General features: G+C 35.4%; 2 protein-coding genes across 2 annotated transcripts; one reads left to right on the top strand and one right to left on the bottom strand.

The window, feature by feature from the left end:
• Positions 1-468: 468 nt before the first annotated feature.
• On the bottom strand, positions 469-10413 carry lctla (lactase-like a). The gene is made up of 13 exons (XM_030161790.1): positions 10287-10413; positions 8777-8937; positions 7732-7819; positions 7280-7389; positions 7068-7196; positions 6879-6974; positions 5458-5512; positions 5204-5365; positions 3478-3752; positions 3205-3331; positions 1511-1710; positions 1374-1437; positions 469-584 (listed from the first exon to the last, which is right to left on the bottom strand). Exons 1-13 carry the CDS (start codon positions 10411-10413, stop codon positions 469-471), a joined length of 1710 nt encoding a protein of 569 aa, XP_030017650.1.
• Positions 10414-16120: 5707 nt separating this feature from the next.
• Positions 16121-23593, top strand: crybgx (crystallin beta gamma X). The gene is made up of 6 exons (XM_030125543.1): positions 16121-16281; positions 16532-16580; positions 18149-18270; positions 19853-19988; positions 21532-21671; positions 23461-23593. The coding sequence occupies exons 1-6, from the start codon at positions 16121-16123 to the stop codon at positions 23591-23593; spliced, it is 741 nt and encodes a 246-aa protein (XP_029981403.1).
• The last annotated feature ends 2066 nt before the right edge of the window (positions 23594-25659 follow it).

The following is a 25659-nucleotide window of genomic DNA, read 5'->3' as shown; positions in this document are numbered from 1 at the left end:
ATTTCACTATGAAAATGTGTTTTTAATTCAAGTTTAATGTTCCACAGGGAGTACAACATTTGATCTCCATCACTCTTATTTCTAAATTTTACAAACTTGTTGACATGAAACCATTTCTTTATGTGATATAACTGAGAATCCTGTGTAAGAACACTGGATGACGTGGCTGTCGTTTAGATGCTACACCAAAAATCACTCTGTACCAGAAATCCTGTACCAAGCGTAAATAATTCTACCAGAGTTACAGTACAACAGGTCCAGGTTATTCTGACATTATAATGACAGCCTGTCTGTTTATGAAAACAGCAGCATGACAGTTAAACCAACAAAATGCTCCTGACAGGATAAAGTTTTACAGCTTTAGAGTCACTCTCAGATTAATATCTTAAACTTCAAGGCCACTGAGGTCTGGCATGGTCAACACAGAGGATGTAAACCTATATAGATAAATATATATGTCTAGGTTTGTCAGATGCGCCCACGCAGCAGAAACATGAGGAAGACGGCGCTGAGGAGGATGCAGAGGGTGCACACTGTAGGAACAACGATCTCTGTTACCATCTCCATGTGTCCTATTAATGGATCTGAAGCACAAAAGACACAAACACACACGTAAGTTCATATCTTCATCACAATCTCAGGAAAAAGATATTTTGAAAAACAACAACTAGTGGATTAAATTTATTTCTTTTAGTTTTAGTTTTTTCATGTGTCTGTGTTTATTTGAGCTTTTTATTCTAAACAAGTATATTGATTACGTGACGTATGGAACATTTCTGTATGCATAAACATACCCTCCTGAGACCCAGGAAAGTAAAACTTTTGGCTTGTTTTTTTTTTTTGTTTTTGTTTTTTTTTTTTGTTTTTTTTTTACATTAAATAATTGTCTTGATTGGAAACAGCAAAATCCAACAGTTTTTTTCAGATACAGTTTAAATTTCTTATGTATTTTTCTTTCTTTCATTCATTCTTTTTTAAAGTAAAGCAGATTATATTCATATTTGTGGAGGACTGTTCATATTCTGTTAGTCAGTGTCTAATTTTATAAAATTAAAAAAAAAAAGTCTGTGTTTTAAGATCTTTTCATTATTTTGAGATACTAAGGCATTATTTTATCAATTTATCTAGTTTATGTGGTTTCAGAAACATATGTTAACATTAAAGTTCTGTACCTAAACTTCATCATGCACGGGCCAAACCTTTGGCATTCCTGCATGATCCTGATTTCCCTGGGATTTTCTTCTATCTGAAGGGGCAAAACAAAGAAAAACCCTGTTAGATCGTTAATGAAATAACAAGCTTGAGCCAGAATTTTCCTTTGTTTGGCCCCACCTAGCTCTTTCAGGGTACATCGTGTGTTATTAAATACTGACCTGCAGCCAGGAGCTGGTTACTAGAAGAACACGTCTCTATGGCTTTCCTCTTCCAACTCTCCACCTGTAACAATAGTGGCAGTTAAAGCATAGCCTCAGTAATTATTCTTCAGGTCAGATGTGATGTTAGACATTACCTCTCTCTGATTGGGGAAGCCATTAGAGCTGATGATGCGTTTGTAGTACTGGACTGAGGCCTTAGGGTAGCGTGGTTTACTTTTACTCCTGAAGTCAACATAGAAGAGACCAAACCTCTCAGAGTAGCCTTCATCCCACTCAAAGTTATCAAGAAGTGACCAGGCTGTGTATCCCTTCACATTCACCCCATCTTTAATCGCTATGAGGTGAAAAAAGAAGCAGAAATGTAAGAATTCAGACCCAAAATCAGACAGACCAACATGAAACAATGTCTGTTCAGTTTGTGGAGTTAAACGTCTACAGGCTAGTTGTACAGAGTGGGTTCTTCATATGTTGTAAGTAAAATTAAAGGTCAAAATGGATGTGGCAGATTTAGCTCCATACCAGGAACAGGTGAATGTCACATATTTGAACATTCAACAAAAAAACATTAAATATATACAAAAAATATTGATAAATTCAGTGTCCCAGACTGCGTCAGAACATAGCCTACAGTCTTGGTGTTACTGGTGTCATTTGCGCTACATAATGACTCTCAAAACCCCAATTCTTTTCAGGATAGACTTTTTAAAAGCTCAATATACTTCAACCATTTGTCAGAAATTTGAGGTTGTGGCTCTCTGTAAATATAAAATAAAACTGGCATAATGTTAAAAAGTGTGTCATAGCAGTACTTGACAAGTCAGTAATAATAATAATAATAATAATAATAATAATAATAATAATAATAGATTAGATTTATGTAGCGCTTTTCTATGAATGCATACTCAAAGCACGTACAGAGGATCCATTATTCATTCGCTTTCACATTCACACTCTGGTGGTGGTAAACTACATTTGTAGTCACAGCTGCCCTGGGGTAGACTGACGGAAGCATGGCTGCCAATCTGCGCCTACGGCCCCTCCGACCACCACCGAACATTCATGCACATTCATACACCAGTGTGAGTAGCAGCACTGGAGGCAAGGAGAGTGAAGTGTCTTGCCCAAGGACACAATAGCACATGGACAGAATGGAATTCAAACCGCCAACCCTTCGGTTATTGTACGACCCACTCTACCATCTGAGCCATGGCCGCTCCAGTAAGCTCTAATGTAATGTGGAGGCAGACTGTTAAAGTTAAAGAAGATTTTCTAAGTGACCACGTGTAACTCACAAAGTACAAAATCAAACATGTCCCTTAGTTTTTCAAGATGTTTGGAAATCATCGGACATCTGGTTTTTCACTCTAAAAGAAGAACTAGTTTCACCTGATCACACATACGGAATCAGACTAGTTTGAAACGGCAGGTTTTACATATTTTGTGATTTTTTTAAAATTATTTTGGTGACAAAATATATAGGCAGAAATGTTTCAGCACACACATTTTTGTACAGGGATCATAGGTATTTAATAAAGTATTTTAATGTGCTATGTACATCTAATGGGTTATGTAGCAGAATGTGTTTGTGATTAATTTATTTTAGTGCCTCCTTATGATTCACAAGATTCAGTTTCCTTCAGTCAATTTTTTTCCTGAAGGAAAATGAAAAGCTGTTGCCTTCAGTTGTTGCCTTCCCAGTTCCAGTTTTGCTGTTACAATAATTGTACCAAAAAAAAAAAATGAACATCTGTGTAAAAACAGCAGGGTAAACCAGAACACTCACAGAGTGGTGATAGGTTTCATATTTGTATAAGTGTTTTTATTTCACCTTTGAGCATCTCATTGATGTAGTCTTTAAAGTACTGCATCCTCCAGTCATCACAGAGGTCAGTGCACATCATCTTCTCCGACACACCGTTTTCTGTTACATAGATCATGGGGTTTCCATACTGAGTCTGGTTGACAGATATTAATTACGTGCAGATTAGTACACCAAGTCAGAGACCTTATTATCATACTGATTTATATGCACATCATGAAGTTGCCCTTTATATGATATTCAGTCTGAAGTCTAAACTGTGTTCTGTTTGTGTTGTTGTACCTTAACAAAGTTCAGCATGCGACGGAAGCCCCAGGGGACAGAATAGAGCCACTCAGACCCAGGATCGGGCCAGTGAGGGTCGACCAGTTCAGCGAGGTCACGGTCTGCAAAGTAGCTGTCACCGAGTCCAGATGGGTAATTCTTCTGGGTAATGTAGCGGGTCGTGAAGTGTCCAAGACCCAGGAAGTCACAGGTGCCCTTGATGTAACTCTTCTCCTGAGGTGAGAAGACGGGAAGCCGTGAAGCCCCCAGGCCCTGCTGGCCACTTTTCCTGCCTGGAGGTTAATGACAATCATCATTTTAATGCAGGTGAGTACAGCAGAAGTCATGTCAACATGCACTTGTGTTTAACTTGTGGTCTATTAAAATGAGGTCAGTTTTCTTTACCATTATAAGGCTGAGCTGCAGCACCCGAGACATTTGGAAATATGAACAAATATGAATATGAATGAATGGAAAATGGAAAAAATGGAAAGCATCAAAACTTAAGGACTTTTCCTAAATCTAATGGATGCCACAGTCCACAGTGGAGCTGATGTTGTCTGGATGTTGTTAATCATCGACTCTAGCTTTGATTATGTGAATGATATATATAAATAAAATAAGATCTTCTAAAAAGACGTATGTACATCTGAAATTCTGTGTACCTACTGTTACCATGTGTGCCGTTTTTCATTACTGAAGAGTGCTGCGTTTTACAGCCCACAAACAAATATGTAATTATTCATATTAGAGATACCATCTGGGATCACAATAGTTGTTTGTAATTTCATCATGTTTCTCTGTTTACACTTACGTAACTTCTCAAATGTAACCTTTGGCCCCTTTGGTCTGCCTTTAAGTGCCTAAAAATAATAGTCATGTTACAGATAGATAAAAACTGTGCATTTCTAACGTGACTGTATAATGTCATATCTTTAACCCATAAAGACCCAGATCTACTTTTGTGGCAGTTTCCAAGTGAATTTTTCTCTGTATTTAACCTTTCTTAAGTGATTTATCACCATGTATTACACCACTATCTTCTGTATTTTGCAATCCATCAGTGTAAATCATGTATTTCCCTATATTTAATTCACTGATCATGTAGATGTTCATAAAAAGTTCAAATTAAAGTTGAGGGTTATTATATCAGAAAAAGAGAAAACTGAAGAAAAACTGACTTTTCTTGCAAATCTATCATTAACTAAATATAAACTAATTGATCCAATTCCATTGGTTTTACTGGTGAATCAATGTTGTAGAAGATAACAGTGTTTTCACAGTAACTACGGAGCCTCTTAACATCCAAATGGGTCATATCTGATGACCATGAAAAGATGACAAACTGTATTTTACACTAATTATGCACATGTATTGATAGGATTAGTGGATCAACAGGTACTTAACATTTTAGATCAGAAGATCCTTTTGGTCGGTGGTGGATATTTGGGTCTTTATGGGTTCAGATTTATTGTACCACAGTCATCTCAGAAATCTTTCAGAATTAAAAATACTAATTGTTTTCAAGAGTATTTCAGTACATGTAAAATTACATTGTATAAGTTAAAACTTAGGTGGGTAAAACTAAACCAACTTCCACACTTTAGTTCTAACTCAGCCCATTATCATGATGGAATAGGGTCAAAAACCTGCGGGTTGTTTGTTTTTCTTTGAGGGAACTAAATCTTTGCGAAAAGCATGACATTTTTCTGATTTAGACATTTGCCTTGTGGCTGTGACATACCGATATATTCCTTCATAACCTGGGGGTAGTCTCCATTAAACAGTGGAGTAGCAAACCATCCCAGGTAGAAGTGGATGTATCTCTCGGCTGCTTCGATGTCCCTCTGGTTGCTGATATCAACTGGTTCCCCCCAGTCAGCAGTCAGTGAGATCCCAACCAGACCTGGATGGACATTTGTATTACACTTTAACCACAGCATATTAACAGAAACCCTTAAATATGAAAAGACATGCAGATGATTACATTGTTAATACCTTTTTGTTTGCTTCTCCACTGTGTGTCATACGTGTGCCAAACCTTAGCGTGTGCCTGGTTCAAAGACATAGAGAAAGCATCAACTGATAGATATCCTAAGAAGGACATTTGTAAACTTCAACTATTACAAAACAAAGCTGCCTGACTGGCTCTGCACTGCCCATTATGGACAAGCAGAGACAGTATGCACAACACTCTGTCTTGGCTACATGTTGAGAATAGGTTATTAAAGAATCTCCTGATCTTTTTTTATAATGTATGCATCAATATAAAGCCCACAATTTTGCATTCAAAAATAAATTATGTGGATCATAGACATGGTTATTCTACCAAATGACGGACAAATGGTGACATAGTTGTTCCTGCAGTTAGAACATGTGCAATGCAGAAAACGGTCTTGTATAGAGCTGTGACTCAGTGGAATAGGTTGCCTTGTGCTGTGAAAAAAAACTAACAATATAAGAAGTTTCAAAATTATTCTAAAGTAAAGATTAAGTAAAAATCTGTCCAAATTTTAAATACATTTGTATATGTTTTAATTGTTTTATTATAAGACATTGTTGCCCATTTTGTAAACTTTTCTTTATATGTATGCATTAAAATGATGTATGTGCTATTTTAAGTGATGGGTCCCAGGAAGACTAGTTGTTACCTTGGTAACAACTAATGGGAACCCATTTTAAACAAATAAACTAGGTTTGAACAATGTGCAAATGGAACCACTCTATCTGAAATACACTATATGGACAAAAGCATTGTAAAAGAATTCAGGTGTTACTTTTCTAACAAAACAATAATTACAAATGCCATAATATAGTTTTATATTGTGATAGATATCGTTGCATTGGTTCATTTTGTTTAAATTGTTATCTTTGCTTCCAAAATGCCTCAGAGATGGTTTTTACTTAATTTCACTCAACATTGACTTTTTTTTTATTTATTTATTTTTATCCATGACTATGATTTTAAATGTTCAATCTCTAAATTTCATGCTCTGACTGTAAATAATAATTTTCTAGCACACCTAACCATCTACTTTCTTCACATCTCACTTAGGCAGAAAAATCTCCCATGAAACTTTAAGGAAATATTGATGTTTATAAACTATATGAACAAAAATATTGGGATGCATCATGTCTACAGAGATAGAATATTTACAATCATAGTCATGGATAAAAAGAAAAAAAATGTTGAGAGAAATAAGGTAAAAAAATAAAAATAAAAATTTCTGAGGCATTTTGGAAGCAAAGACAACAATTTAAACAAAACTAACCAATGCAATGATATTTATCACAATGTAAAACTATATTATGACATTTGTCGTTACTGTTTTGTATCCCAGACCCCTGTTAGAAAAGAAACACCTGAACTCAATGTGTCCCAATACTTTTGTCTATGTAGTGTACCTCTAACATCTCACCTTGATGATATGATGGGCAGCCTTGTAAGCCCCTGTCCCTTTCAGCTTCAGTCCAGGTGCATGCTCTCCTGTTTCATACCCTTCAACAGCAATGGACTAGAAAAAAGAAAGTAGAAATAAGACTTAACATCTGTATTCACAGTACAGTAAATGCATCATTTCTCTATCTGACCCTTCCATTGGACGTACCCAAGGGTTGTTGAATGTGATCCAGTACTTCACTCTGTTTCCAAATCTTTCAAAGCATAAGTTTGCAAAGTCATTGAAGTAGTTCACCATGGTGACGTTCTGCCACCCCCCATATTTCTCCTGTAAGACCTGGAAACAGAAGAGTCAAACAACTGCAACAGACATGAAGTGGAAATGAAAACAAAAAGGTGTTGAGCAGATGCAGATCTTACCTGCGGTAAATCCCAGTGGTACAGAGTCACTATGGGTGTGATTTTATTCTCCAACAGCATGTTAATCAGGTCATCATAATATTTGAGTCCTTTTTCATTGATGTGTTCACCTGAAACAGATGACAGTATGGCTGTGTAATGGCAAGAATCTGCCAGTATGATATGGGTCATGACACAACAGCCTCTAAGTCTAATTTTAGGAAAGCTTTCACTGTATAAAGAACACAGCAGTGTATACATGAACAGTAACAATGGGGAGTTATACAAAACATAAAATGAGCTACCGTCTGTCATGAAGTTTTGACCATTAATGAAGACATCAGTACAGTAGTAACATAATATACAACGTGGTATTCAAGTGTATGTATATTTTTTTGCACCCCAGTAAATTTTCAGTTAATTAGAATGAATTGAAGTTGATATTATAGACATAAAATCTGGGATGAGGTTACTTTTTAGTCCACTGGGTAAAATCCTCGGCCAGGAGATGGAGAAGCGATAATGATTGAACTTCATGTCTTTCATCAAGCCAACATCATCCTAAAATACACACAGAGCAGAGAACACAATCAAAACCCCCATTGGAAACAGAACACACACAAGTCAAATACAGACACTGTTTAAGTCAGGTATAACAATGAAAGGAGGAGGGGATATCAGAATAATTTGCAGCCAAAAGCTGCACTGTCAGCCATGCTATGAGCTTCAATAAGGTGCCCTGAATGAAATGTGTCCATTAGATACAGGGGAATCATCAGCTGATCGATCAATCAGCTGATGTGGACTAGGACTGAGATCAGTCATGATCAGTGATGTGTTATCTGAGCTCATGACTCTGAATTATCCAAGATCAGTGTTTTATTCCAAATAGCAGTTGCAATAGATTAGAGGTGTCCAATATGTCTTTCGCAATCAACCAGTAGATCACGAAGGTACTGCGGTTAGATTGTATAAAAGAAAAAAAGAAAAAACCCATGGGCTAAATGACATTTTTAAATTTTTTTAGCAGCAGTCTTAGAATCTGGGCTGAGTTTGCTGAATAACTTTATTTCACACTATGTTTATTTTGTGTCTGCTTGAAGTTACTCATGTAAGATTCAAAAGACAAGTAAATATATACATTTGAGCTAAATTAATGCATGTGATGCATATAATTTGATAATTTTCAAAATACTAATACAGTATAAACTATGTACATATTTGTTTTTATTCCCTGAGTATTTAAATATTTACTATTTAAAGGTTGGTCTTTAATAGTGATTGCTTAACCTGCTTCTGTGTTTCACAGTTACTTCAGTTTCAGTATACTGTATCTTTCTAGATTCTAGTCGGTTATGTAGTTATTTCTGGTTATAAAGTCACCTGAAGTCAGTATTTGAAAAATGTAATAATCTGCCACTGAAAATTTTAGGAAGCTTTGAAACTTTTACCACTGTTTTGTAATGAATGCTAGTTTGTTTGTTTTTTGTTTCACCGATTCATTTTTTTTCACATTACCTTGAATTTATAGTAGCCTTCACAGGATGAGTCTCCTGTCTCATTTGAAATTATTTTCCCCTTTTTGCGGGCAAACACATCCCAGATGCTCATTCCTTTGCCATCTATGTCCCAAGCTCCTTCGGTCTGATAGGCTGAACTGCCGGCTCCCCAAGAGAAACCTGCAGGAAAACAGTCATTCACATTTACAGAACATGTCTTAGACCGTATTAAAAAGCCTTGACTTTCATTTACAGTAACCTTAGAGTTCACTCTCTTTTGAGTACAGTCAATATTAATACAGTTATTAAATGATTACATGTCAGCTTTGCACTTACTGGAAACATCTTCAAAGTGTTAGTGAATTAGTTGAATTGATTTTACCATTAAAATTAAGGAAATATTTCTCATGATATACACAGCACTCTATACCACATTATCCTGGCATCCGTTGACTGCATTTGTACTAAAACATGCTGTTTGTCTGAGTGGATTTTGTTTAACCCATAAAAACCCAAACGTACACTAGTGACCAAAAGCATCTACTGATCTAAAATATTTAATAACCTTAGATCCACTAATCCTATCAATACATGTAAGTAATTGGTGTAAAATGCAGTCTGTCATCTTTTCGTGGTCATCAGATATGATCCATTTGGACGTTCAGAGGCTCTGTAGTGAACGTGGAAACACCGTCATCTTCTACAACACTGATTCACCAGTAAAACCCATGGAGTTGGATCAATGACAGTGGAAGGAGACACTTGGTTTATGTTCACTTGATAGATTTTACTGAAAAAATCGCTTTTTCTCAAGTTTTCTGTTTTTGGTATCATAACCCTCAAATGTAATCTCAGCATGATGATTAAAGTACATGATCATTAAAATAAATATAGGAAAATACCAGATTTTCACTAACCAAATGCTAAATAGAGAGGATAATATTATGATAAATGGTGAAAAATCACTTAAGAAAGGTGAAATAGGGAGAATAATTAATTTTGGAATTACCACAAAAGTAGCACTGGGTCTTTATGGGTTAATTTACAAAATCCACTTTTCAAGTCATGGCTTCTTGAAATGATATGCAATGATGGGACTCTATGCACTTCATCATTTAATTTCACTTGTTAAATTCTGTGAAACTGACCCCACAGTGCTGTGACTGTATAATTACTGTATTTTCTTCTTCAGGTACATATACATTGTGATGAAATACCTGTCATGCAGTGTATCACAGAGCTGGTACATCATGAGACTATTATTTCTATGAGAAACATTGATGTAAACAATTAACCATAATATGGTGCTAACATGAGCTCTTCCATCTGTGATTCCCACCTCAATTAGGGATTATTGTTAGTCAATCCTGGATCATACCTAGACACTGTTAGTATGAAAACAGGAAGTATATTTCATTCCAAATGCAAAAAGGTCTTAAATATTTGCAGAAAAACCCAGCAGGAACCTAAACTTCACTGAGAGATACTGACACTGAAAGTTACAGTATTTTGTGTGTTTTCTGTCGTACCAGTTGGGAAGGTGCCATAGTAGAAGGACGTTCTCTCATTCTTCGTCCAGTCGAAGTCCTCACTGGCGGATACCAACAGAAGCAGTGCGACCGCATGGTACAGCCTCAGGATCCACCGCTGCAGCATCGTGATCTCTGGTAAAAAGTTCACTGTGTTCAGTTACACCTAAAGACAAATTAGACTATTTATAAATGCAATAAATAGACTTTCACAACCTGCTGAAGGTTCAACTCCCGTCTAACACCATTCACTGCCTGGAAACTAGATAAACTGCTGTGCATTTCATAGGTACGGCACAAAGAAAATGTTCCAAAAACATGAGTCAGACTCACTCAGAGGCGTCAGGTGTCCATAGGTTTTAAGTAAAAGCATCCTATCTCAATCCCCAAACCTCAGGAATTATTTGTTAAATATCCGTCAAAAAAAACACCCAGTCATTGTCAGACCTCATGGATGTGATAGAAGAATCGAGTTTCATTTCAGCCAGCTGTAAGACACACTGACACAAAATGCTATAAGAGACAGAAAATAGGCCAGCTTGTCCAGCACGGTGAGGATGAGTGACATCTCAAACTTCTTAATATCCTCAGAACTACAGAAAGATTAAAAGGTCAAAGTTGCTAAAAACGCAAAGTTGCTTCTGAGTTGTCCTGGTCTCTTTCTGTCCCTACACCTGCCCCCCTTTTGCTCTCAGTCTGTCTCAGCCCCAGCCGCCTCACTCAGAACCACATATAGATGTCTGACCTGCTGCATTTGTCTCCGCTGGAAACTGCTCCAAAATACAGGAAACGTCCCCAAGCTTCTGGACCGGGTTAGCACTCACCGGTGTCACTGGCAGGCTCAGTGCCAATGTTACAGAAACAAAACACAGTGAAACATCCAGGACATTTTCTCCTATTCATCAGCCCACACAGAGCAACACCCCCTCACCCCCCCACCCCCTCCATCACACACAAAATACCTCTCCATTTGAAGTCAGTGGAGTGTGAGCGTAAATTTGCTGGTGCAAACAGATCTTTTGGAACAAGGAGAGGTTTTGACACTGTAAGCAAAGTCAATATCACTGAGTGGCAACCAGTTTACACACACCTAACCCTAACATTTTTTAATATCCCCATGTACCTGCAAGTGTTTCCCCACTGTTAGTTAACTATCACGTTAAATTATTCTCCTTACAAAGAGTATATGTAAAACAAGGGTGTCAAACTCATTTAGTTCAGGGGCCACATTCAGCCCAGTATGATCTGAAATGGTCCGGACCAGTAAAATAATAACAGTTAAAAAAGTCTAGTTATATTATGAAAATGTTTACATCTAGAAACTACCCTTTAAAAAATTTGAATTACATGAACAATCTGAGATGTTTTAAGAAAAATAGAGCAAATTTTACCAATATTATGCTTCAGTTTATCATTTATGCATGTGCATTATAACTTACAGTTTACAGTGGATCTACAAATACACAAAACATTTAGTAACAAGTAGAATATTGGTAAAATTGCACTTATTTGTCTTAAGACATTCATATTTGTTGAGGTTATTCAATTTTTGGGAAAGGATAGTTTGTAAATTTACACATTTTTTAATGTAGTTTCACTTTTTTTATACTAAAACAAAGAAGAAAAGTATGTACTTGTCATTATTTATAAGTTATAGTTGTATTTTACTCGTCCAACCCATTTGAGACCAAAGTAGGGCTTTGTAAGGCCCCTAAACTAGAATGATTGACTGTTAATATCTTAAGTGTAATTTTTGCATTTCACAAATTCATCCCATATATATCCTTTATTTAACCAGGTTAAAAAAAGCCTCATTGAGATTGCAAATCTCTTTTTCAAGAGTGGCCTGGCCAAGAAAAGCAGCATGACACACAGTTTCTGAGAAGACGAGACATAATCAACACATAATTAAATAACTTACAATTGATAGTGACAAACAATCATTTGTGCAAGTTTAAAAACAGTTACATTGACCAAGCCCATTCATTTCACACTCCTTTAAAATGAGCGTGTATGTTTGACACCCCTGATGTAAAATGTTTAATCCAGTGCATTAAACATTCGTAAAGGCGGCCAAAATCTGATCTTTTCACTCATATGGGATATTTTTTCCCCTTCACAGTGCAACAGCTCAAGGAATCTGATTTGTTCAATTCTGAAATGGTCCACTTCCATATGTGGTCCTAAATCACAGACAGATCTAATCTTTATCAGTGTGAATTGAACAGTCAGATCAGAATTCATCCCAGTTTTGCATGATTTAAAATGGAGAATCACTGTAACTCTGCACTGGAGGAAGTCCAAATGAACCTTTAACATGTACAGCAGAAGAATATAAATAGACATGAAGGCAGTAGTAAAATGAATCCAAAACATTATATCAACGACAGGAACCTTTTTACTGCACAATGAATCGTATTTACATGTTTTAACTTAAAGCAAAGGTTTTGAACACACAACTTGTGCTTGTACCGGAGTACTGTCATTGTGTCTTTTAGTTACTAACTTAACTGAAGGATGTAATGTGAACACTTCATAGTGCATAGTCCTGGTTCATATTCCTGTACAAAAGCAGTGCAGGACCTGTTATCTGGAATTTGGTATTTGCCACATTTTAACAGCCAAATAAAAAATCTTGGTGAGCAATAAATCAGGATTGAGCACTAAGGTTGGAAAATGAAAACTACTAAAAATAAAATAGAAAACTACTGTGAATTATTCAACACACAGTATATTAATACAGTAATAGAAATTGAACTGTGGCTAAATCAGCTTCATTTTGGTTTTCAGACAGTGTTAAAGGGTTATGGTGTTCAAGAATAAATTTGCTTTGCATGATATGAGGCCTATAATTTTTTTTAATTATCTGCCTCAGATATTAAATGTGCTAAATGTTATGTATTTTAATAAGATTAATTGGAAAACAAAGGACAAAAGTGCTTGTTTGCTGATGTTTTCAAGGTATATGATAAAGTGTTTATATATATATATATATATATATATATATATATATATATATATACATTGGTTTATGTACATTTCTACAATACATTTATAAATGTTCCACTCGACAGAACCTGTAAAGTGAATGGATTGTAATGTGCAGACAGTGGTTTGAAGTAGATCTGGTTGCTCTGAGACTAATATTCTTGTTGACTAAAACCCATTCTCTCATTAATTCTTGAATTTCACATTTTGATCCAAGACTGTATCTTGGAAACTTCAGCCAACCAGCATTTTTGATTTGCTTTTTCTTTATCAGTGACTCACACGTGGTAAAATTTTATTCTGGAAGCATTTTATTAGTAGACCAGTGTAACCCATGGTGTAAACCACACTTTATCTCATACGTGGTTTCATTCTACATTTTTTAGATTCTCCAAATCAAAGTTTTTCTCACAATACCTGAAGTCCTACAGTACACTAGCTGGCACTAAAACCTAAATAATATTCACTTAACCTCAAAATAAAAATAAAAGTACATATTTCAGCTTACTTAAACACAACTTCAAAACAATGAAATAAATATAAACTATAACAAGGGTAAAGCCATAGCCTGGAGTGATGTGTTTGTGTGAGAAATGTTTGTCTGTTGAATGCTGGACTCTACCCCAGTGTTTATCTGTAAATGCAAAAGTAAATGGGGAGCTGCTGTTTTTTTGGGATAAAAAGCACTAGAATATATATTTCTATAAATGACATCATCAGCTCAATCTCAGATCTGACTAGTTACTTAGCTTTCTTTATCAATCAACATGTTAAACTTGTCATGATTTAAAATATGCAAAAGAGAATTGTACTGTGAAATGAAAATGTAGCCATTGATGAGAGAAGAAGAACAGTTAAGGAGTTAAAGCCCAGTTCCAACCTGACCATTTATATTGAAATTAGGAACCAATTATTACTAACTTTGCAGCCACTGGTGAGAAATGACTCGGAATGGTGGGAATCAAGGCATTGGAGTAAATAAATTCCTTTTCCTAAATTCTAGGAGTCGCAACTTTTTGCCAGTATGACCATGAAATAGGCATTAAATTTGTTCTAAGTAGTTTAAAAAGGTCTTAAAAAGTCTTAAATTTAACTTGTAGAAATCTGTAGGAACCCTGAAATGCAGGAGTCTAATGAAGCTCAGTCCAGATCTGAGGCCAAACAGTGAGTATGTCACAAAGGTCACAGCTTATAGTGATTTATAAAGGGTTTAACCCAGGGGTGTCAAACATACGGCCTGTGGGCCAAAACTGGCCCACCAAAGGTTCCTATCCAGCCTGTGGGATGAATTTACAAAGTGCAAAATGACCCTGAAGATATTAACAGCCAAGGGGGTCAAAATCATTTTAGTTCAGGTTCCACATACAGACCAATATGATGTAAAGTAAAATAATAACGTAATAACCTATAAATAATGACAACTACAAATTCTCTTCCTAGTTTAATATGAAAAAAGTAAAATTACATATTACATACAAACTATGCTTTCGCAATAAAAAGTGAATAAACTGAACAAATAAGAACAACCTGAAATGTCCTAAGAATACAATACTTATTGTATTGTTATTCATTTTTTTTAATGTTTTGTTGTTTGAAAAAAAGGGAGAAAAATCAAGAAGTGAAGACACTGGAGATATACACAGACAAACAATTATACAGATAGATTGATTTATTCTTTTCTGAAAAGAAAAGAAATATATAAAAACAACATTGTAAAATGTTATATGTGCATGTGAATGTAAAACATGTAAATTCTCAATTACAAAATCAAATAAAAACTTGAATTATAAGAAAAGAATACAATACTTAGAATAATTAATAGGTCCAATTTTAACAATATTTCTACCTGTTACTAAAGGTTTGGTGTATTTGTTGATCCACTGTGATCTGTAAGTTTTAATGCACATGTGTAAATGATAAACTGATGCATAATGTTATTGAAATTGCACTTATTTTTCTCAAGACATTTCAGGTTGTTCATGTTATTCCCATTTTCATAATGTAATTTTACTGTTTTCTCACTAAAACAAAGTGGAAAAAATTGTATAAAGTTATTATTTATAGTTTATTATGTTATTGTTTTACTAGTCCAGCCCGGTTAAGATCATGTTGGGTTGTATGTAGCCCCTGAACTAAAATGAGTTTGACAGCCCTGGTTTAACCAAGAGTAACCAAATCAAACACGTGCGAAAATCCTATAAAATAACAACAATAAGTGTCCACATTATTAGGTGATTGTTGTTAACTCCACAGCTGTGTAACCATGTAGCTCTTCAGTTGAAATCGTTCGATTGTGTTCATAGAGGTGATCATACATTTCCACAGGAGAGTCCTCCACGGTCAGTGTGGCACCCCTCGGGGTCATGACCTCTGTGCTGAATACAGTGTGTGGAGCTGGCCGTGCACAAAGCATGAATACAACCATTATCATACGCTGTATTGTTTACAGAACATAGTTGTTTAAAATGCTGAACAGGCCAAAGCAAATCTGTCAGCACTGCACTCTGTGTCTGCACATTTACATGTCAGTGTTCACACACTGTGGAGTTTCAGCTCCTGTGTTTGGACATTTGCATGCACATGTCTGATTCAATTGCTCTGTCTATGTGCGGGGGTGTTTTTTTATGTGTTCAGGTGTGGAGAGGGAAGACAACATAAGCGTGTGGTTGTGCGTTTAGCATATCAATGGCCTCCAGGGCCCCGGTGACTGTCACAGAAACACTCTGAGCCTTCTAGTACATGTCGGCTCACCTGCACTCGCTGTATTTAAGGGGCTTTTTTGTGGCCTCGCAGAGCTGACATGAACATCTTTACTAAGGTCTCAGGATTAGCCCAACAAACCAGGTATGTTAAGAGAGCCACCGTGCCGGCAGAGCCCACTGAGTGACCCCCGATCAGCTGTGGAGGTGGGTGGGCCTGTGGCTCCACATCCCACCATCCCTCCTCCTACTTCACATGCTGTGCTCTCTGTGACACCTCCATCACTAGTCGCACAAAATCATCTGAAGTACAGTTTGATGGTTTGCGTTGAAGTACTTGAAAATAAGAATCTGACTTAAGTTAGAAAATTAACTGCACATGATGTTTTTAACTGAAAGTGATGAAAATTGTCCAGTAGTGGCAAACCATTCTATAATTCCACTATATAACTACCAACACTGACTCTGCTTTCTCTGCAACTGTTTAACCTCTGTATTTATAATACTGGTATATTTTGGGGCTATAATGACTCATTAATAATGCTTCTATGTCTACAGCAAGCTGGGGTCTGTGCTCCAACGTGCCTTCTACGGGTCCAGTGGGAGGGTGAGTTGAATAATGATGTGGAATCCTTTCTTCAGATGAATCATACAGTTAGAAACCCTAGTATTAATGTTTAAATGAATAAGATATTTATATGGCACCACAGAGCTTAGTCTGGCAATAGGCTGCTTAACTATGAGTATTAAATCTGCTTTTCATTTACATGCCTACATGCTCTTATGAAAAATGCAAATATTTTTATGATAAAGTAAGTGCCAGCGGTAGTTATTTTCAAGATTTGGTTTGAAGCAGAAGTGGATTTGTGTGGACCCAGAACCTCAGTGTTGACAGTATGATTCACTAGTGTCAGTCGTACATGGATATGACCTTTTTACAAAAATACCTCATCACAGAGGAGACGACTGTACCATTAAACAAGATTATCTGCATCAAAATGCAGTCAACATCTGTTACAGGGATGCAGCCTGGCCAAAAAAAAAATTAACTCAACAAAAAAGGTCAAATCCATCCATTGGATAATTACTACCATACATTAACTAATGCAGTTGCTTCTCACTTCTTAAACAACTATCAGTTTGATAGAAGCATAAAGATTGGACTGTGTTTCAATGGAAAAGGTCATGTGGTCTGATGAGTCCAGATTGATCCGGTTTCAGAGTGATGGGCTCATCAGGGTGAGAAGAGAAGTAAATGAAGTGATTACCCATCATGCCTAGTGCCTACGGTATAAGCCTGTGGGGGCAGATCTAAGGTTGATTCAGTTGGTTAGGTCCAGGTTCACGTTATGTGTCCAAAATAGGATGGAAATAAATGTTATGACATTGCATAAGCTAACTGAAACAATGTTTGCCATAATCAAAGTTAAGCCTAAATAAGACTAAATATTAGAGTGTGGTATTTTTTTTCTTGGTCATATTGTGTTCATCAGTGTAAAAAGGCGTTCGTGGGACATGTGAAGGGCTTTGCTTTGTTTGCTGATGTTGAGTTGGATTTTTAAAACATATAACATCTGTATTTATTAGAGCCTGTGAAGGGTCATTTAGTGTCAATCACAAGAAAAATGACTTCTCTCACTACTTTTATGTAACTTCTTAGAGATATGAAAGAAATAGTTAAATAGTTGTAGTTTAATATAAGAGGTCTGTGGAGTAGGAATCAAATTAATTAAATACAAGTTCCTTTCTTAATGTTTATCTGAAACTTTAACTGAACTAGAACCATTCAAAACTAAAGATGCTGTAGACGACACCACCAAAATTTACTTTAAATAATGTCCTAAGTCTAAATTTCTCTTTTAAATGACATATATTTATCTACTCTGAATATTTATAGAAATCTAACTATGTTCTATTCTAAAGGAAACTATATATATGTGGCAAGATGTAACTGAGTAGCAAGTGTGAGAAGGTGCTGTAAAAACTGAACAAGTGGATATAAATAGACATTAAAACAAACCATCAAAGTGGTGGGGGGCACATTGTAGGTAAAAATCCTGCCAAAAAGTTCTCCAACTGAGTAAGAGTAACATTTATGTTGTAAACGTCCATCTGGAGCACTAAAACGTTGGTGCTTGTAAATTCTGAGCAGTTTCTTGTTTTGTTTTTCTTCAGGTGACCCTTTTCGAGCAGCGAAACTTCGCTGGCAGACGTCTGGACCTGAGCTCTGACTGTTCCAGGCTCAGTGACAGGAACTTCCCAGAGAGATGTAACTCTGTGCAGGTGGAGAGTGGAGCGTAAGTCTGCAGCGCCACCTACAGTTCACTACACTCACTACAACACAGAGTCTGCAGAGTTCTCATTGTCTGTCAGAACAGATGTTTGTGTGTTTTTTTTTAAATTCAGCTCAATTTTTCACAAGTCAAACAGAGCATTAAATATTTTTTATAATATATCATTCAGATTGGGTGAAATCTCCAAACGTATCCTTGTCATGACATCAAACAGGAAATAAGTGTGAATCTAGAGTAGAAAACAGACTGAAGACGCACCAACTTTAATACACTGAAACAGTTACTACCAAAATACAAGAGCTCCAAAAGTCCCAAAGGATGGTATTTATCTTGTTTTCGCAAGTTATTATCTCATGTGAATAAGTATGTATTTGACACACTTTGTAGGATAATAATCTTGTTCACACAGGAAGGGTTATTTAAGACTTAAGGTGCTCTGTATAAGCTGAATCATGGAACTAAAAAAGTGAATGTGAAAACATGTCTAGAAAAATTATACGGGGCTACCAAATATTAAGAAAGAAACAAAAGATGATTTACAAATGTCTTGTACTTCAGTGTGAGTTATAAATATGAACCATCACAAACTGATGCATTTGATTTTGCAAATACAAAACACACCAATCAAATACATACGCAACATATTTATAAAAATACATCATGCATTAGAAACAAATACAGCATGTCTTACAAATCCACAAATATATATATATATATGTATCTCCTGGAAAGACGTAATATATCACAGGATTTTATTTCACAATCTTTCCACTGTATTTAAGCTGCTGATTTTCTCACAAAAAGTCCTGTGTAATTCAGTTTTTAACAAAGCAGGTGTGTGTGGTGAGTTTATTAGTGTTGATTTTATGGCAAGTTCAGACAAAATCTCATGTGATTTTTATTTTTTCATTTTTCTGCAGGAAATATTTTGGATATTTGTAACATGATGTAAATTTTTCTTATGTATGTATGTATGTATGTATGTATGTATGTATGTGTATATGTGTGTTTATATGTATGTATGTGTGTATGTATGGATAGATGTATTGTATTTGTAGGTATGTATGTGTGTGTGTGTGTGTGTGTGTGTGTGTATGTGTGTATGTATGTGTGTGTATGTATGTGTGTATGTACTGTATATGTGTGTATGTATGTGTGTGTATGTACTGTATATGTATGTATGTATGTGTGTATGTATGTATGTGTGTGTGCATGTATATGTATGTATGTATGTATGTGTGTATATATGTATGTATGTATGTGTGTGTGCATGTATATGTATGTATGTATGTATGTATGTGTGTATGTACTGTATATGTAGGTATGTATGTATGTGTGTGTATGTTTGTATGTGTATATGTATGTGTGTGTATGTATGTGTGTATGTACTGTATATGTAAGTATGTATGTATGTGTGTATGTACGTATGTATGTGTGCATGTATGTATGTGTGTGCAAACCACACTTTGTTGGTGGTCATCAGTGGGACCTGGTCCATGGTATCTATTTTTGGTCCAGAATGGTTTGAGGGTTTGACGCTGTTGCAGATGTTCATTTCTGTCTCTGTATTTGTACTCGGTTACAGATGGGTTGGTTACGAGCATGAGAACTTCCGGGGCCGTCAGTACCTGTGGGACATGTCTGAAAGGGGAGAGTACAACTGCTACGACAGGTGGTGTGCTCAGGTCGACCATGTGTCCTCTGTCCGCTCTGTCAAACAGGTAACAGGTGGTCTACGTACGCAGGCTTTACAAACGCACACTGCACATTAGGCGACAGCTGATGGACTGAACGAGTGACTTCTGCTTAGAGCAGGGGTGTCAAACTCATTTGAATTCAGGGGCCACCTTCAGCCCAATATGATCTCAAATGGGCCAGACCAGTAAAATAAAAACAGTAAAAATAAATTAAATTACATGATGAAAATGTTTACATCTACAAACTATCCTTTAAAATTGTGAATAATATGAACAACCTGAAATTTCTTAAGAAAAATAAGTGCAATTTTAACAGTATTATGCCTCAGATTTTTATTTGTGTTATATGTCCTACTATATAATGCACGTTCTTTGTCTGATCGATTGATGTTGCAGCACAGGAGGGCATTTATACGGATTTTCTTTAGCCTTCACAGGCCCGATCGCCGCCAAACTCGCCAAATGAAAAGAAACATTACCTTAACTACCTACTACGCACAATTTTATGTCTGTATTCAAATATTGCGAGGTATGCTGGGCGATTTTAGCCTCTCTCTACTTTGAATTCTTCATCCCTGCCACCATACTCCATTTTCAGAAGTGGTTATGCTGCCGTTCATGAAATACTATAAATTGATGGTACTGAAATAAGCAAACTGCCTAAGTCTTGAAAATATTCCTTAAATATCCACTCCCAAATAATGTGAACAAATAACATCACGGCAATGTTTTACAAAATTGCTGCTCTTGCTGTGTCCATTTACAATAATGTATAGGCACTTTTCACACACAGTGGCACCACAGGTACAATGCCGCTAGTATTATTAACAGCCAGAATGTTGTTAAAATTGCACTTAGTTCTCTTAAGACTCTTCATGTTCTTCATGGTTGTTCAGGTTATTCATATTTTTTATGAAAGGTTTGTTTGTAAAATAATCATTTTTATGTCATTTTACTTTTTTACACTAAAACAATGAGAAACATTTGGTGTTGGGATTATTTCCAGGTTATTATGATAGCATTTTACTGGCTCCATCCACCTGAGATCGTATTAGTCTGAACTGAAATGATTTATGACATCCATTGTTAATATCTTAAGATGTTCAGTGTAATTTTTGCATTTCACAAATTCATCCTGCCAGCCTCATTGGACCCTTTGGTGGGCTGGTTTTGGCCCACGGGCTGTATGTTGGACACCCCTGACTTAGAGGAAAACAACCACAGAGCAAGTAGAAACACAGCTGTTGTTTCCCTAAAATTGTCATACAAAGAAAAATAGGTTTGTGTACTCTTGAACACACTGTAATTAAGGGTCAACTGACAAATTAATATCTGACTTTAGTTTGAAAATACTGGGTTTTTTTCAGCTCATTTCATTTGTCTTCACTTAAGTTGTGCTAAATCACAGTAAAATCATGCCACTACTTTACAATATCAGTAAACCATCAGACCATCAGCGTTAACACTATGATAGAGAATACTCAACATAGCAACACACCCCTTCACACACTGACCTGCAGCATCTCCCCAGCTGATGACTGTATTTGACCATTTTCATGGTTTCCAGGACAACAACCCTCCCAGAGCTCAGCTGTTTGAGCGCGCCAGTTTCTCCGGTAAGAAGATGGAGATCCAGGACGACATCCCCAACCTGATGAGCCGCTACAGCCTCAACAGAGTCGCCTCCATCCGCGTCCTGGGAGGAGCGTAAGTGGAATATTTGAAGACTATTGGGGATGATGCAGCTTTGCAAACCTCCAACCACAGAACAACAGAAAACAAACACAGCCCTAGGGAGATATGTAGTTTGATTAATGAAGATTACTTACAAATAGCAGTTTTGAGTAGTTTGTAACACAGGGTGTCTGCAGATACTTAAAAAATTTAGTCCTTTTTATCTGTATATGACAAAAAAATGACAAAAACATATTAGTGATGGCTTAAATCACTAAAAACAGGAATGCAGTGAAGTAGACTAGTAAATGATTATCTGTTAAACAATTCCCATATGTGATTATGTTGTTTATGAGATGAATATGACTAGATCTCAACCTTTTTATCCTCATTTTGTAAATGGAATCCCATGAGTGAGCTACAGTATTCATCCTAAATGCACATGCGTACAACAAGGATCAGTAAAGGACAGGACAAACTAAGAGACATATAGACCCGTAAAATCATCAAATCAATAAAAATCAATAATACAATTCTATCAACAAAAACCCATGAAATCAGATGAATAGATCATCTAAAGAATATAAAAGAATGACGAAATCATCTAAAGAACATAAAAGAATAGAATAAACCATCTAAAGAATATAAAAGAATAGAACAAAACATCTAAAGAACATAAAAGAAGACTAAACCATCTAAAGAACATAAAAGAATAGAACAAAACATCTAAAGAACAGAAAAGAATAAACTAAACCATCAAAGAATATAAAAGAATAGAATAAACCATCTAAAGAACATAAAAGAATAGAATGAACCATCTAAAGAATATAAAAGAATAGAACAAAACATCTAAAGAACATAAAAGAAGACTAAACCATCTAAAGAACATAAAAGAATAGAACAAAACATCTAAAGAACAGAAAAGAATAAACTAAACCATCTAAAGAATATAAAAGAATAGAATAAACCATCTAAAGAACATAAAAGAATAGACTAAACCATCTAAAGAATATAAAAGAATAGACTAAACCATCTAAAACACATACAAGAATAGACTAAACCATCTAAAGAACATAAAAGAATAGAACAAAACATCTAAAGAACAGAAATGAATAAACTAAACCATCTAAAGAATATGAAAGAATAGAATAAACCATCTAAAGAATATAAAAGAATAGACTAAACCATCTAAAACACATAAAAGAATAGACTAAACCATCTAAAGAATATAAAAGAATAGACTAAATCATCTAAAGAACATAAAAGAATAGAATAAACCATCTAAAAAAACATAAAAGAATAGAATAAACCATCTAAAGAATATAAAAGAATAGACTAAACCATCTAAAGAACATAAAAGAATAGAACAAAACATCTAAAGAACATAAAAGATAGACTAAATCATCTAAAGAACATAAAAGAATAGAATAAACCATCTAAAAAACATAAAAGAATAGAATAAGCCATCTGAACAATATAAAAGAATAGAACAAAACATCTGAAGAAAATAAAAGAATAGAATAAACCATCTAAAGAACTTAAAACAATAGAATAAATCATCTAAAGAACTTAAAACAATAGAATAAATCATCTAAAGAACTTAAAACAATAGAATAAATCATCTAAAGAACTTAAAACAATAGAATAAATCATCTAAAGAACTTAAAACAATTGAATAAATCATCCTAAGATCTAATCAACTAAATTGGGAGGGGTCTGTGTCAGACTTACGACTTCAGATTGACATTTTGTGTGCTTGTACAAAAGGGTTATTGATGAGAAATAAAAGGCCAAAGTTAACGGTCTGTTGTGCTTTATGCAGCTGGGTGGTGTATCAGGAGCCCAACTACAGAGGGCCTCATTACATCCTGGAGAAGAAGGATTACAGCAACTTCTCTGACTGGGGCAGTCAGAACAGCACCGTGGGCTCCATGCGCAGGGTCCGCTTCAACTGAGAACCCCCTTCAGCTCATCAGAACATCAGAACATCAGATCACCAGAACACTGGATCATCAGAACATCAGATCACCAGAACACTGGATCATCAGAACATCAGATCACCAGAACATTGGATCATCAGAGGACCAGAACATCAGCTCATCCATCTAAAGGACTGTTCAACATCACACACATGAAACCTGTCAGCTTTGTACACAACACTTTTTTTAGTAATAAATGATTAAATACAAGCTCCTAGTCTTCATTCTTTATTTCATAATAGATGGATTTATTAACCCATAAAGACCCAAACACACCATCAACCAAAACCATCTACTGATCTAAGCTCTTTAATACCTGTTGATCCACTAATCCTATCAATACATGTAAATAATTGATGTAGAATACAGTTTGTCATCTTTTCATGGTCATCAGATATGACCCATTTGGACGTTCCGAGGCTCCGTAGTTACCATGGAAACACCATCATCTTCTACAACATTGATTCACCAGTAAAACCCATGGAGTTGGATCAATGACAGTTAATGACAGGTTTTGCTACAAAAAGTCACTTTTTTCTCATATTTTTATGATTTGATATAATAACTTTTGAATTTACTCTGAGCTTTAATGGGCATCATCATGATCAGTGAAATAAATATAGGAAAATACATAAAGTACCACTGGGTTTTTATGGGTTAACTTTGACAGTTGACATTTTTGCTCCAAACATCATTTTATTTAGCTTTTATGAATAAAGTAAATATGTCACAAAATTAAATATCTGATGATTTTATGATAACTTCAAAATAGTGCAGGCTTATAATTTAAATGTAATTTAATTTTGCACATTTCTGATATAAAGTTCTGATCTTTACAACCCCTTTGTCCCATAGTAAATAAATACCAGAAATAAGGTCCATATTTTTTTTATGCCGAAGGTGTCTTTATTTTTAAATTTCTGTTTTTATTTCTTTGATTTTCAACTGGTGCAGAAAATCCCAACTGGAAATGAAGAAAAAATGAAAAAAATAACAAAACAAAAAAAACAAACAAAAAAAAACAGGAGCTTTACAGCTACGAGTTATTGCTTCATTCTTATCCTCAGACATTTCACTCGTCTCCAACGTCTCAAACCTTGACTAACCTTACAAATAATGTAAATGGGTCCTAATAGACAGGTCACTTCCATAAAACCAGAAATAAATCATCTCTCTTCACATTCTACGCACAGATTTGGTTATAAGTCAGTAGTTGAAATAATGTTAAATTACATGTTTTTATTGAAAATGCAGCACTTTTCTTGTCTTCAGTCTAAGTCTGATGTATAACATGTTTTCATTGTTGAAGTTTGATGGGTTTAATTGATGTAATTCAGTTTCCAACAGCCTTATCTTGCAAAAATTTAACTACTACTACTTGTTAGTTGTAGTAGTAGTGGAGGCCCTCCATTCTGAGCCCAAAGTGCCTTGCAGTAAAAAAAAAAAAAAAAGGCAAAATTATAATATACCTAAATATCAGAAAATAAAAAATATCATAAAAATGAACAAAGTAATCACAAATTGAATAAAATAATCAACAAAATAAACATTAACATGAACAAAATAAGCTCCAAACTGAACAAAGTTGAAGATAAAACAATAGCCAGCAAAATATAGACAAATAAAGTATGTAACAAATTTAATCAAAACAGCCAAATTAATAAAGTGAACAAAATGTGTAAAAAAAAAAAAAAGAGTGCTATGAACAAAATAAAGTTGTAAACATTTTGTTCTTATGTTAACGATATATTTTACTGAAAAACTCACTTTTTCTTCTGTTTTTTTCTGTTTTGTTATAAATAACCTTTGATCAGTATATTAAAAACAGAAAATTCCTGGTTTTCAGTGTGTTTTAGTCACATCCTGCCTTCAGGTGGGACTGGATGCACCTGTTGGTTCCACCACAGCAGAGGGTCATTGTCCTGAGTGGGCGAGGCTATACGGAGGTTGTCACACTCTGGGGTGGATGGGGGCTATATTTGTCCGTCCTTGTGTCCATCCATCCAAGATTTTTGTCCAATTTCTCGGACACTATTCACCTA

Source organism: Sphaeramia orbicularis, chromosome 3, assembly GCF_902148855.1.
Source record: "Sphaeramia orbicularis chromosome 3, fSphaOr1.1, whole genome shotgun sequence".
NCBI lineage: Eukaryota > Metazoa > Chordata > Actinopteri > Kurtiformes > Apogonidae > Sphaeramia > Sphaeramia orbicularis.
The sequence above is the reverse complement of the archived record's forward strand: the minus strand, read 5'-3'. Positions and strand labels throughout refer to the sequence as shown.